This window comes from Cebus imitator, unplaced genomic scaffold, assembly GCF_001604975.1.
Source record: "Cebus imitator isolate Cc_AM_T3 unplaced genomic scaffold, Cebus_imitator-1.0 Scaffold579, whole genome shotgun sequence".
NCBI lineage: Eukaryota > Metazoa > Chordata > Mammalia > Primates > Cebidae > Cebus > Cebus imitator.
Window position 1 is genome coordinate 587,617 of NW_016107894.1, and position 11,351 is coordinate 598,967.

The 11,351-nt window shown below is 43.7% G+C and overlaps 2 protein-coding genes across 5 annotated transcripts in view; one reads left to right on the forward strand and one right to left on the reverse strand.

The window, feature by feature from the left end:
• Positions 1-3,302: 3,302 nt before the first annotated feature.
• Positions 3,303-10,239, reverse strand: LRRC57 (leucine rich repeat containing 57). Its single transcript, XM_017516301.1, has 6 exons — positions 10,134-10,239; positions 9,794-9,899; positions 9,549-9,687; positions 8,712-8,980; positions 6,517-6,702; positions 3,303-4,911 (listed from the first exon to the last, which is right to left on the reverse strand). Exons 2-6 carry the CDS (start codon positions 9,875-9,877, stop codon positions 4,870-4,872), a joined length of 720 nt encoding a protein of 239 aa, XP_017371790.1. The 5' UTR covers positions 9,878-9,899; positions 10,134-10,239; the 3' UTR covers positions 3,303-4,869.
• A 16-nt stretch (positions 10,240-10,255) lies between these two features.
• HAUS2 (HAUS augmin like complex subunit 2) overlaps positions 10,256-11,351 on the forward strand; it is a 23,763-nt gene continuing 22,667 nt past the window's right edge. The window contains exon 1 of one of the 4 annotated variants that reach the window (XM_017516302.2): positions 10,256-10,405. In XM_017516302.2, the coding sequence (XP_017371791.1) occupies positions 10,313-10,405 (93 nt within the window). In that variant the 5' untranslated portion in view covers positions 10,256-10,312. The remainder of the gene's footprint in view (positions 10,406-11,351) is intronic. The other 3 variants (XM_017516305.2, XM_037734168.1, XM_017516306.2) reach the window with 3 other exon arrangements.

Genomic DNA, 11,351 nt, shown 5'->3' on the forward strand with positions numbered 1-11,351 from the left:
AAAAAAAAAAAAAAAAGAAATTAGATGACTTAAAGCCAGGCAGTGGCTCACACCTGTAATCTCAACACTTTGGGATGCCAAGATGGGAGGATGACTTGAGCCCAGGAGTTCAAGGCTAGACCAAACTAACCCACTAGGTCAAACTGGAATCCGACTCTCTAGACCACAAGCTGGTCTACTTGATTATCTCATACTTCCATCTAAATCTTGTTCGCTATAACTTTGGGTATATTACTTCATATAGTCCTTGCTCTCAAATAGTTCAGTCTATCACAAAAGATAAATATAGAATGTAGAAGTGCTGTAGTAATAGATGGGTGAACAGTTAATTCGGCTTAGACTCAGTAAAGAGGCTTAGAGGTAGAGAATGAGGATGTTAATTAAGAGCGGGCAGGCTGGGCTTGTTGGCTCATGCCTGTAATTCCAGCATTTTGGGAGGCCGAGGCAGTGGATGACCTGAGGTCAGGAGTTTGAGACCAGCCTGACCAACATGGTGAAACCCCATCTCTGCTAAAAATACAAAAAATTAGCCAGGTATGGTGGTGGGTGCCTGTAATCCCAGCTACTGGGGAGGCTGAGGCAGGGGAATTGCATAAACCTGGGAGGCAGAGGTTGCAGTGAGCCGAGATTGAGCCATTGCACTCTGGCCTGGGTGAAAGAATGAGATTTCGTCAAAAAAAAAAAAAAAAAAAAAAAGGCATTCCCGACGGAGTGAACAATACAGGTGGCCCTATGTATCTATGGATTCCACATCTGTGGATGCAACTGCAGATAAGAAATATTTGAGGGGGAAAATGCCTCAAAATTCCAAAAAACAAAACTTGAATTTGGCATCAAATACTGTGTCGAATCTATGCAAATGAAGTGATGTATAGGCATCATATTAGGTATTATAAGTAAACTAGAGATGATTTAGAGTATCAGGAAGATACCATGTCATTTTGTATAAGGGACTTGAGCATCATGGATTTGGTATCCATGAATGTCCTGAAACCAGTCCTCCATGGACACTGAGGGACAAGCTGTATAAAGGGAGTTAGAGGATAGAGACTCCAACATGGGTTTAGACAGTAGAATAATCTGATATGGGTGGGCAGGCAATGAGAGTGAAGGAAGGGAAGTAAGTCTGGGTCCAAGTTGTGAAGGCTGGTAGTTGCTGATTCTGATTAAGAGTCTGAATTAAACTCCAATTAATAATTAAATGGAAACATTTACATTGTTAAATGTGTAAGTTCTGGCCGGGAGAGGTGGCTTACGCCTGTAATCCCAGCACTTAGGGAGGCCAAAGCGAATGGATCACCTGAGGTCAGGAGACCAGCCTGGCCAACATGATGAAACCCCTTCTCCGCTAAAAATACAAAAATTTAGCAGGGCAGGGTGGCATGCACCTGTAGTAGCAGCTACTCAAGAGGCTGAAGCACAAGAATAGCTTGAACCTGGGAGGCAGAGGTTGCAGTGAGCTGAGATTGCGCCACTGTATTCCAGCCTGAGTGACGGAGTGAGACTCTGTCTCAAAAAAATATATATATGTGTAAGTTCTGATTTATTGATAAAATACTTAGAGAAATGTTAATTGTCCAGTACATCAATAAGATTAGGCACTTTGGGAGGCCGAAGCGGGTGGATTACAAGGTCAGGAGTTTGAGACCAGCCTGGCCAATGTGGTAAAACCCCATCTCTACTAAAAAAAAATGCAAAAACTAGCTGGGCATGGTGATAGATGCCTGTAGTCTCAGCTACTCAGGAGGCTGAGGCAGGACAATCGCTTGAATCCGGGAGGTGGAGGTTGCAGTGAGTTGAAATCGTGCCACTGCACTCCAGCCTGGGCAACAAAGCAAGACTCCATCTCAAAAAAAAAAAAATTTAATAAACTAAACATTAAAATTTAGAAAAAACAAAACTCCTCAACTGATACCGATAAATGAGTACCCCTGTAGCTCTTCCAAAGTGAGAAACAGAAGATGACATATGGGAGGCTGGGTGTGGTGGTTCCCATCTCTAATCCCAGCACTTTGGGAAGCCAAGGTGGCTGGAGTGCCTGAGGCCAGAAGTTTGAGACCAGTCTGTCTCTACTAAAAATACAAAAATGGGCCAGGTGTGGTGACTCACACCAGTAATCCCAGTACTTTGGGATGCTGAGGTGGGCGGATCATGAGGTCAGGAGTTTGAGACAAGCCTGGCCAACATAGTGAAACGCTGCCTTTACTAAAAATACAAAAAATTTGCCAGGCGTGGTGGTAGGCGCCTGTAATCCAGCTACTCAGGAGGCTGAGGCAAGAGAATAGCTTGAACCCGGGAGGCAGAGGTTGCAGTAAGCTGAGACCGCGCCACTGCACTCCAGCCCGGCCAACAGTGCGAACCTCCGCCTCAAAAAATAAAAACCTGCAAAAATTATCTGGGTATTGTGGTGCATGCCTGTTAATACCAATTCCCGCTGGGCGTGGTAGCTCGTGCCTGTAATCCCAGCACTTTGGGAGGCCAAGGCGGGTGGATCACGAGGTCAAGATCGAGACCAGTCTGGCCAACATGGTGAAACCCCGTCTCTACTAAAAATACAAAAATTAGCTGGGTGTGGTGGTGCATGCCTGTAGGCCCAGCTACTCCTGAGGCTGAAGCAGGAGAATTGCTTACACCCGGGAGGTGGAGGTTGCAGTGAGCCGAGATCGCGCCACTGCACTCCAGCCTGGCACCTGGCGACAGAGCAAGACTCTGTCTCAAAAAAAAACCAAAAAACAAAATAAACTAATTACTCAGGAAACTGAGGCACGAGAATCACTTGAACACAGGAGGTGGAGGTTGCAGCGAACTAAGATTGTGCCACGGTGCTCCTGCCTGGGTGACAGAGTGAGATTCTGTCTCAAAAAAGAAAGTAAGTAACATATGGGAAAAAGAGAATACCTAGACCAGATTTATGTCAGAAAGATTTTGTCATAGAGATTAAATAGTAGGTTTGTGTGATTTATTGACTTAATGGATAACCTAGGTTTAATCATTATTGAGAACTGTTGATATATAGTTAGTAATAGCTTTGTAGCTAAGATAAAACCAGAAAATGACCAAAATGGTAGCTTTCTAAATGTTCAAGGTAATGACAACCTGAAATCCTCTACCTTTCTACCTTCAGAGTCTCTTAATAAGCATAGTTCTAGTACCATAAAATGTTTATGTCACATGAAGGTATTTCACAACTTACACAATGAACATGAGCATGAAACATGTCTTCCTAATCCATTTATAGGTTAAAGTTCTCCTGTCCTCCTTCTTTAAAGGATTAACCTTTAAAGAAGGTTTCCAGCCAAAGATCATTAAAAATTAGGAATTCTTTATTTAGTATATTCTCTCACTCAGAGATTAAGCTTGATAAACACAGGTTGTTTTAAAATATTATAGTAATGGTTTATTGGTAGGTAATTTGGTTAGCAGAGTTATAAATACAAAAAGGGAAAGGTTATCAGAAATTAGACATTATTTCTAACTAATCTTCTGCAAAAGCTTGATTATTAAAACCTCTTTTATCTTACAAGGGTTGCATATACAGTTTTAGCTCTTCAGAGTCCTCTACCAATAAGGCACCTGCAATAGTAAAGAATTTGCTACTGCAGCCTTGGAGAGCATTTTTTGGAGGTCTATTGGTGCTTCTCTTGACAAAGTGCACGTTTTTTTTTTTTTTTTTTTTTTTGTGGAGATAGTCTTGCTCTGTTGCCCAGAGCTGGCATGCAATGGCGCAATGTCGGCTTACTGCAACCACTGGCTCCTGGGTTCAAGCAATTCTCCTGCCTCAGCCTCCTGAGTAACTGGGATTACAAGCGCATGCTACCATGCCAGGACAATTTTCGTATTTTTCATAGACATGGGGTTTCACTGTGTTTACCAGGCTGGTCTCAAACTCCTGACCTCATGATCCACTCGCCTTGGGCTCCCAAAGTTCTGGGATTACAGGCGTGAGCCACCGTACCCAGCCAACAAAGCACACTTTAAAAAAATTATTTTTTAATTTTTTAAATTTGAGACGGAGTATCACTCTGTCCCCGACACTGGAGTGCAGTGGCACAATCTCATCTCACTGCAACCTCCACCTCCTGGATTCAAGCGATTCTCCTGTCTCAGCCTCCCAAGTAGGTGGGATTACAAGCATGCACCACCACACCCGGCTAATTTTTGTATTTTTAGTAGAGATGGGGTTTCATCATGTTGCCCACACTAATCTTGAACCCCTGGCCTCAAGTGAGCCACCTGCCTTGGCCTCCCAAAGTGCTGGGATTACCGGCATGAGCCACCATGCCTGGCCCAAAGTGTACTTTTAATCAAGACAAACAGTCACATATTTATTATATCCATCCTAAAGTCATAGTATAAAAACTGTGATTGAACTGATGGACTAGAATAAAAATAATAAATCCTGAGATCCATGCCAGCCTCTCACAAATTATTTGAATTTCATAAAAATATGAAGTGTTAACACAGAGATGGAATGGCAACTGACTTTATGAAAGCTCACACACTGAAACTAAACAAAATCTCAAGCTGTGGTGTGAAGCTATTCTGTTACCAGGCAGCACCCCCTCACCATATAAATAGCAGTTAGCTACTGGTTTCTTAAAGCCAAACTAATGATGGTTTTGAAGATCAACCTTGTCTATTGCCCCACTCGTGGCTTAAAATGGAAGACTCTTCCTGTCTCCTGATCCTTTTTCTTTTAGCTTATTTGAGAAGAACCCTGAAAGAAAAAAGATCATTGAGTGAAATATTATCTCCTGGAGTATCATCTCCTTACTGTAGATACCCCTGACAGGAGGCTCTGATTCAGCCACATTCCAACAGAGCTTCTAAATCAGTATCCTGTAAAGGTTTCCATAGTCCTGGAGAACTTCATGCAAACTTCTTCTTGGTGGCTGTGAACCTCTCCATGTACTAAAAAACATGAAAGAATACATAAGGGATATTTTGGCATGAGCAAATAAATATAAGTCTAACTATTTGTTACTTATTTATTTCTTCATTTTGGTTTTTATTGGAAATGGTCTTTTACTTCCTACAAAATATAACTACTGTAAATGCACATTTAAGTACCTAGTTTTTGCCGGACACAGTGGCTCACACTTGTAATCCCAACACTTTGGGAGGCCAAGGTAGGTGGATGGCTTGAGCCTAGGAGTTTAAGACCAGCCTGGGCAATATGGTGAAACCCTGTCTCTTAGTCAGGCATGGTGGTGCCTGTAGTCTCAGCTAATCAGGGGGTTGAGGTGGGAGGATCACTTGAGCTGAGATCGTGCCACTGCACTCCAGCCTGGTGACAGAGCGAGACTTTGTCTCCAAAAAAAATAAAAATAGGCTGGGCGCTGTGATTCATGCCTGTAATCCCAGCACTTTGGAAGGCTGAGGCACTCAGATCATGAGGTCAGGAGATGGAGACCATCCTGGCTTACATGATGAAACCCTGTCTCTACTAAAAAGACAAAAAATTAGCTGGGTATGGTGGTACCTGCCTATAGTCCCAGCTACTCGGGTGGCTGAGGCAGGAGAATTGCTTGTACCCAGGAGACAGAGGTTGCAGTGAGCTGAAACTGTGCCACTACACTCCAGCCTGGGTGGCAGAGTGAGATTCCGTTTCAAAAAATAAACAAAAAGCACATAGGGCCAGGTGCAATGGCTCACGCCTGTAATCCCAGCACTCTGGGAGGCTGTGGCAGGTGGATCACTTGAGCTCAGGAGTTTGAGACCAGCCTGGCAAACGTGGTGAAACCCTATCTCTACAAAAATTAGCAAGGCATACTGGCACATGATTGTGGTCCCAGCTACCAGAGGGGCTGAGGCATGAGCCCCTTGAGCCTGGGAGGTGGAAGTTGAGGCACTGAGATGTGAGCTGAGATTGCACCACAGGACTCCAGCCTGGGCGATAGAGTGGGACTGTGTCTCAAAAAAAAAAAGTACATAGTTAAAAATAAATTTTGTTTTTTATGTTAACAGGAAACATCAAAAGACAAAGATGGGCTGGGTGCAGTGGCTCATGCTTGTAATCCCAGCACTTTGGGAGGCAGAGGCGGGTAAATCACAAGTTCAGGAGATCAAGACCAGATCAAGACCATCCTGGCCAACATGGTGAAACCCCGTCTCTACCAAAATAAAAAAAGTTAGCTGGGTGTGGTGGCACATGCCTGTAGTCCCAGCTACTCGGGAAGCTGACGCAGGAGAATCACTTGAATCTGGGAGGTGGAGGTTGTAGTGAGCTGAAATTGTGCCACTGCACTCCAGCCTGGCGACAGACTGAGACTCCATCTCAAATAAATAAATAAATAAATAAAAAGACAAAGATGAAGACAAAGATGGTTTACAATAAGCTGTCTATAGAGAAAAAGTCATCTTGGTGCAATACCATTAAACCGATTCTTTAAATCTACTTCCAAAATGGGGAAGAACAAATCCTGTTGACATTAGCTATAAACATTTATGTGGATTACTTCACCACTGTCTTCTCTGGGGTAGTGACTAGAAATGCAGAAGTATATTAATTCATACCTTATCATAGCCTTCCAGTTCTCGAAGTTTCTTTATTTCAAAAAGATTGCCTTCCACAGCAAGCAGACAGATCTGGGAATCACTGAGGATGCTCTGTGGAAGCATGCTGAGCTCAAGACAATTCTCTTCCAGGCGAAGAATTTTAAGGCGTGGACAACAAGATATCTTTACTGAGATCTGAGATATCTATTGAATAAACAAAAAAGAATAACAGGAAAAAGCATAAGCACTATATTGGTTACTTTTAGTACATTAAAACAAAACAAAAAAATCTTTGACTATTTGTTCTAGTTTTCCCTTCTTTTACCACCTCCATTTTCTCACTGCCTACTCACTCCAGAAGCTTCTGTTATCTAGCTTCTGCTACTACGCCCCCACTTAAAAAAAAATGCTTTTATGAAGGTCACCAGTGGCTTTTTGGGAACAAAATTTTCTGATGATAAAAGCACTGTATGTTCATTATAGAAAAGTTGAGAATCACACATTTAAAGAAAAAAGTTTACCTGGAAGCCACCACCCAGAAATAACTGCCATAAACACTGTGGTACATTTACTGCCAATGTTTTATGCGTATGTAGATACTGACCAATTTGCTACCAAATTCAAGAATCCATCATCCTTAGTACCTATTGCATTTAACTGTACTATCTATCCCTTCCTTCAAACCCCTTCTTTTTGTTCTTTTTGGTTTTTCTATCTTTTGGGTTTTTCCTTACTTTTCTTGTTTTTACAGGCATTTTTCAAGTAGCTGTCCCTAATACTTCATATGTCATCTTCTCTCTAAACTTTTCCTAGAAAGCTCATTCATTAAAGTCCATCGCTTTCCTTACGACCTCAAGATCTGTATCTACACTCTTATCTCTACTCTGCTCCCATGTCTCCAACTTTCAGGAAGACATTTCCATTTACAAGATTCAACACAGACAATTCAGCATGTCCATTCTCAATAGCACCACTGTTCCTTTAGGCCCTCAAGCTCAATACCAAGCAATTGTCTTTGATTCACTCTTTTGCCCTTTAAATACTAAAAGTCACCCAATTCTTTGATTCTGCCTAGTATCATCTCAGATCATCACTTACTAGAAATTATGATAACTTATTAGCAATGCAAGTTCTCAGACTTCATCCCAGATGTACCAGATCAGAAACACTGAGATTAGGAGCTAGCGATCTCTTTAAACAAGCTTTTCTGGTTATTTTGATGCATACTAAAGTCAGAGAACCACTGTATAAAGGCAGTAGCAGAGGTTAATGTGGAGCAAATCCTCAACTGATACTTGCTGCTTAACTGATTCAGTTTTTTTCCCTAAAAAAGCTCTATAACATACAAGAATATCCACTTAAGGTAAAAAACATGAGGCCAATCCCTCAAAGACAGACTGAATTTCATTATGATGTAAAATCACTACAATCTAGAAAAGTAATAACCACATGTATCTAGTGCCTACTTTAATGGACCATGCAGATCTAGAAGTACAGACACTAGAAAACTAAAGGCCATTCAGTCTCACAGTGTTTAATGTTTCATCACTTGTGCCTTTATGCCTAGACAAGAATCTTTGGATTGGTTTTCCAGACAAATATTAATTGAAGCTTCCAAAGTAATGGAAACAAATTTCAAATATTATAATTAAAGCTGTTGAACAGTGAAATGAGCTATCTCCAGAAAGCCTATCAATTAATGTTCTTCAGCAAAAGCAGGAGACACACTTAACAAAGATGTCAAAATGCCCCACAAAATGAAAAACAAAACTGAATTACCTCTGACCTCCACTCTGAGAACCTCAATTTATGCCTCATTTCCACACTATATCCCTAACATAGCTCCTGGCTAGCTGGTTAGGGACATATTTGAGAAGGATTTGAAGAATTCTTCAAGATTTGTGATACAGTAGTTTATTGAAATGATCTCTCTCTGTTACCTACTTTACCCTTCCAAAAACACCTACGCAATAAAAACATCCAGCGTCTCGACTAACTCTTTGCGTTTTTAAATTAGTTCAGCCTATAGAAGCACTTTGGCTTTTTAAAAGCACTTTGCGCTTTTAAATGAGTTCGGCATACAGAAGAAACCTCTCATCTAGCCTCTGACACTTAGTTCTATGATGGCGGTTTAGGAAACAAGAGGTTAAGAGGTTATCAGGAGACCATGAACCCACACATGTGCTGTAGGAAAAAAACCTTAAGCTCTAAACCTGATTCTGGTTGAGGTTGAGTTCGATGACCTGCAGCTCTCCCACTGTGTCAGGTATACTTCGAATCTGGTTCTTAGAGAGATCCACCACATCCAGGTGCCGTAGGGTACAAAGTTGGGGAGGCAGTGCTCCCAGTTGGTTCCCAGAGAGGCTCAGGGTCTTGAGGCCAGAGAGTTGCCCAAAGGTAGATGGCAGCTCTCTCAGGTGATTGTTGTTTAGGCTTAATGTCTCTAGTTTTTTCAGACTGCATATCTCATCAGGCAGAACAGCTGGCAAAAAAAAAAATTTTTTTTAATGTAAATCTGATAGAGCTGAAAATACCTTTAATGAAGTTTATTTATAGACTTTATGGCAGCCTGCCTCACCTCTTGTTAATATATGTAGAATTCCCTCATGTGCCATTGTTAGGTATTGCATTTTACCAACATAGTCTTTAGAAGGTGAAGGTGCCATCAAAATGCAGGAGAGCATTTGTGTATAACGGGCTCCTTTTGTAAAGAGGCTCAGGCACAATCCGACAGCAATTCTGTGAGATTTGGAAGATCCTCCCCTTCCCATTTCATCCCCAATTCCAAGTTAGGTAGCTTTGTTTACATTACATCCCCAAAATGTTCTTCCCTTTCAAGTCCAAATTAACCCAGTAACAATTATTACAACACCCAAGGAGGCTCATAGATGTAATTACAAGAAGTAGAAAGAAAGCTTCAAGGGCTTCAGCATTCTGCAACTTGAGCCCTCCTGCACGGTTCATAACAAAAACAAAAATCAGCTTGTAAGAGAAAACCACCCCTGGTAACAGCTGATCACTAGCAAAAGCTTTCCAGGCAAGAGTCATACTCAGTTTGTTGTTGTTCAGGGAGAGGCTCTTCAGCAGAGTGAACTTTCCTATCAGCAAAGGCGGTAGGCTCTCGATCTTGTTGTTGGACAAGTCGATGGTTCTGAGATTGCTCGTCAGCTTCTGCAAGTCTGCGGGGAACTGGAGAAAGGAGTTCACAGCGTGGAGAATCCCACACCGATTAAGTTCGCCGCCCCCGCCGTCCCTCTTCCTTTAAGTTCCTAGGTCGTGTCCCTCCCAGTCTCACCTCGGTCAGCCCTCGGTCCTTAAGCTGAAAGACACCAGTTTTCTGCGCCGTTTCCACATGAGCGCGAAGGGCACTGTTTCCCATCCTAGCGCCGCGGCTCAGGTCCCTGGGGGAAGAAAGCGCAGATGTCACCGCCCTATCCACCCCGTCGGCCTCCGAAGGGTCTCCTGCCCCACCTGTCATCTCCCGCCTATCCCTGGCTCCTGGGGGCCGACCCAGGAGCGACAAGGAAGAAGAGGAAGAACAGATATCCCGACCACCAAGCCCTGCCGCCTTTGCGGCTGTGAGGAAGCCAGGCGCCTCTGGGAGTCTATGGAAGATCATGGAGCCCCGGACTCGCCTCCCACCGCTCAGCTGCCGGACGCTCCGCAGGAGAAGACCCAGGACCCGCAGTAGCCGGGACTCGCTCCCCGACTTAGTCCCGGGCGGGAACGCTCTGTGACGTCATCGAGCCGCGCCGCGCGTTCGCCTTGCGTTCCCGCTCACTCCGGATGCCCTCGCTGGAAGTGCGTCCGAGCCATGGCCACTGCCAATCCCTGGGACCCGGCATCCGCGCCTAATGGCGCTGGGCTAGTGCTTGGCCACTTCATAGCTTCGGGGATGGTCACTCAGGTGCGTGGAGGCGGCGGTGGCGTCATCAAGGGGTTGCCCACGGTGGCGACAGATTACCGCTGTGAGGTGGCGCTTTTGGCCGCGGGCGTGGTGAAGGTGCTGGCTGGGGACTGTACGAGAGTAATAGAGCCCCTTCCAGGCAACAGCCACTACCGTTCTGCCGTGAGTTCTTGGAAAGCGGGGATCTGAGATGGTGTTTAGGGTACTTACTGTGTTTTGAGTGTTTGTAGGGTAAATTTGTCCCAGGCCCGTTTGTGGGAGATTAGACTACTGTTACTGACCTTTCTTCCCCCCTAGACTGTAGTGTAAGGCGAGGTTGGGAAATGCGGGTAGTTCTGCCCCTTGCGGAAAAAGCATTCCCAACAACGCTCGTTTGTGGAAAGTGTTGAATCGTATTTGGGGAGGGAGGTGCTGGGTAGAGAAGAGCGCCAGAAGCTCTTTTTTGGCTTCTTTAAAGGCAAAAAAAAAAAAAAAGTATTGGCAAAAAAGACCTTGGAACGTGAATGAAGGAAAAGATTAATTTTGAGGAGAGAAAAGAGACATTGACCTTACGAGTCATAGAGTGGCAGTTTTAGGTTGAGCAAGAAGAGCATGTCCAGGGGAAAGAAGCCAATAGAGGGAGAAATTGAACATGTGAAGAAATAATGGAAATGCAAGTGACAGAAGGGCATAGGGAAAGAGGGATCAAGGGCATTGAGAAAAATGGGGAAATAAATTTTGACATATAGAGGAAGCTGAGTAATTTCACTAAAAAGAAAACAGAAAAGTTAAACTGATCTGTGAAAATTAGCACTATATTAGCCGGCGTGGTGGCGTACACCTGTGGTCCCAACTACTCTGGAGGCTGAGATAGGAGGATGGCTTGAGCTCAGGCGATCCAGGTTGCAGTATGATGCAATCGGGCCACTGCCCTCAGCCTGGGCAACAGAGTGAGACCCTGTCTTAA

Bases quoted from the DNA above. Each gene is read 5' to 3' on its own strand.
- LRRC57 (XM_017516301.1), bottom strand. From the start codon at position 9,877: ATGGGAAACAGTGCCCTTCGCGCTCATGTGGAAACGGCGCAGAAAACT. The intron at 9,688-9,793 runs GTGAGACTGGGA...TCCTTTCTCCAG, and splicing joins AGGACCGAGGGCTGACCGAG to TTCCCCGCAGACTTGCAGAA. The intron at 8,981-9,548 runs GTATGACTCTTG...TTTTTTTGCCAG, and splicing joins CCTGAACAACAACAAACTGA to CTGTTCTGCCTGATGAGATA.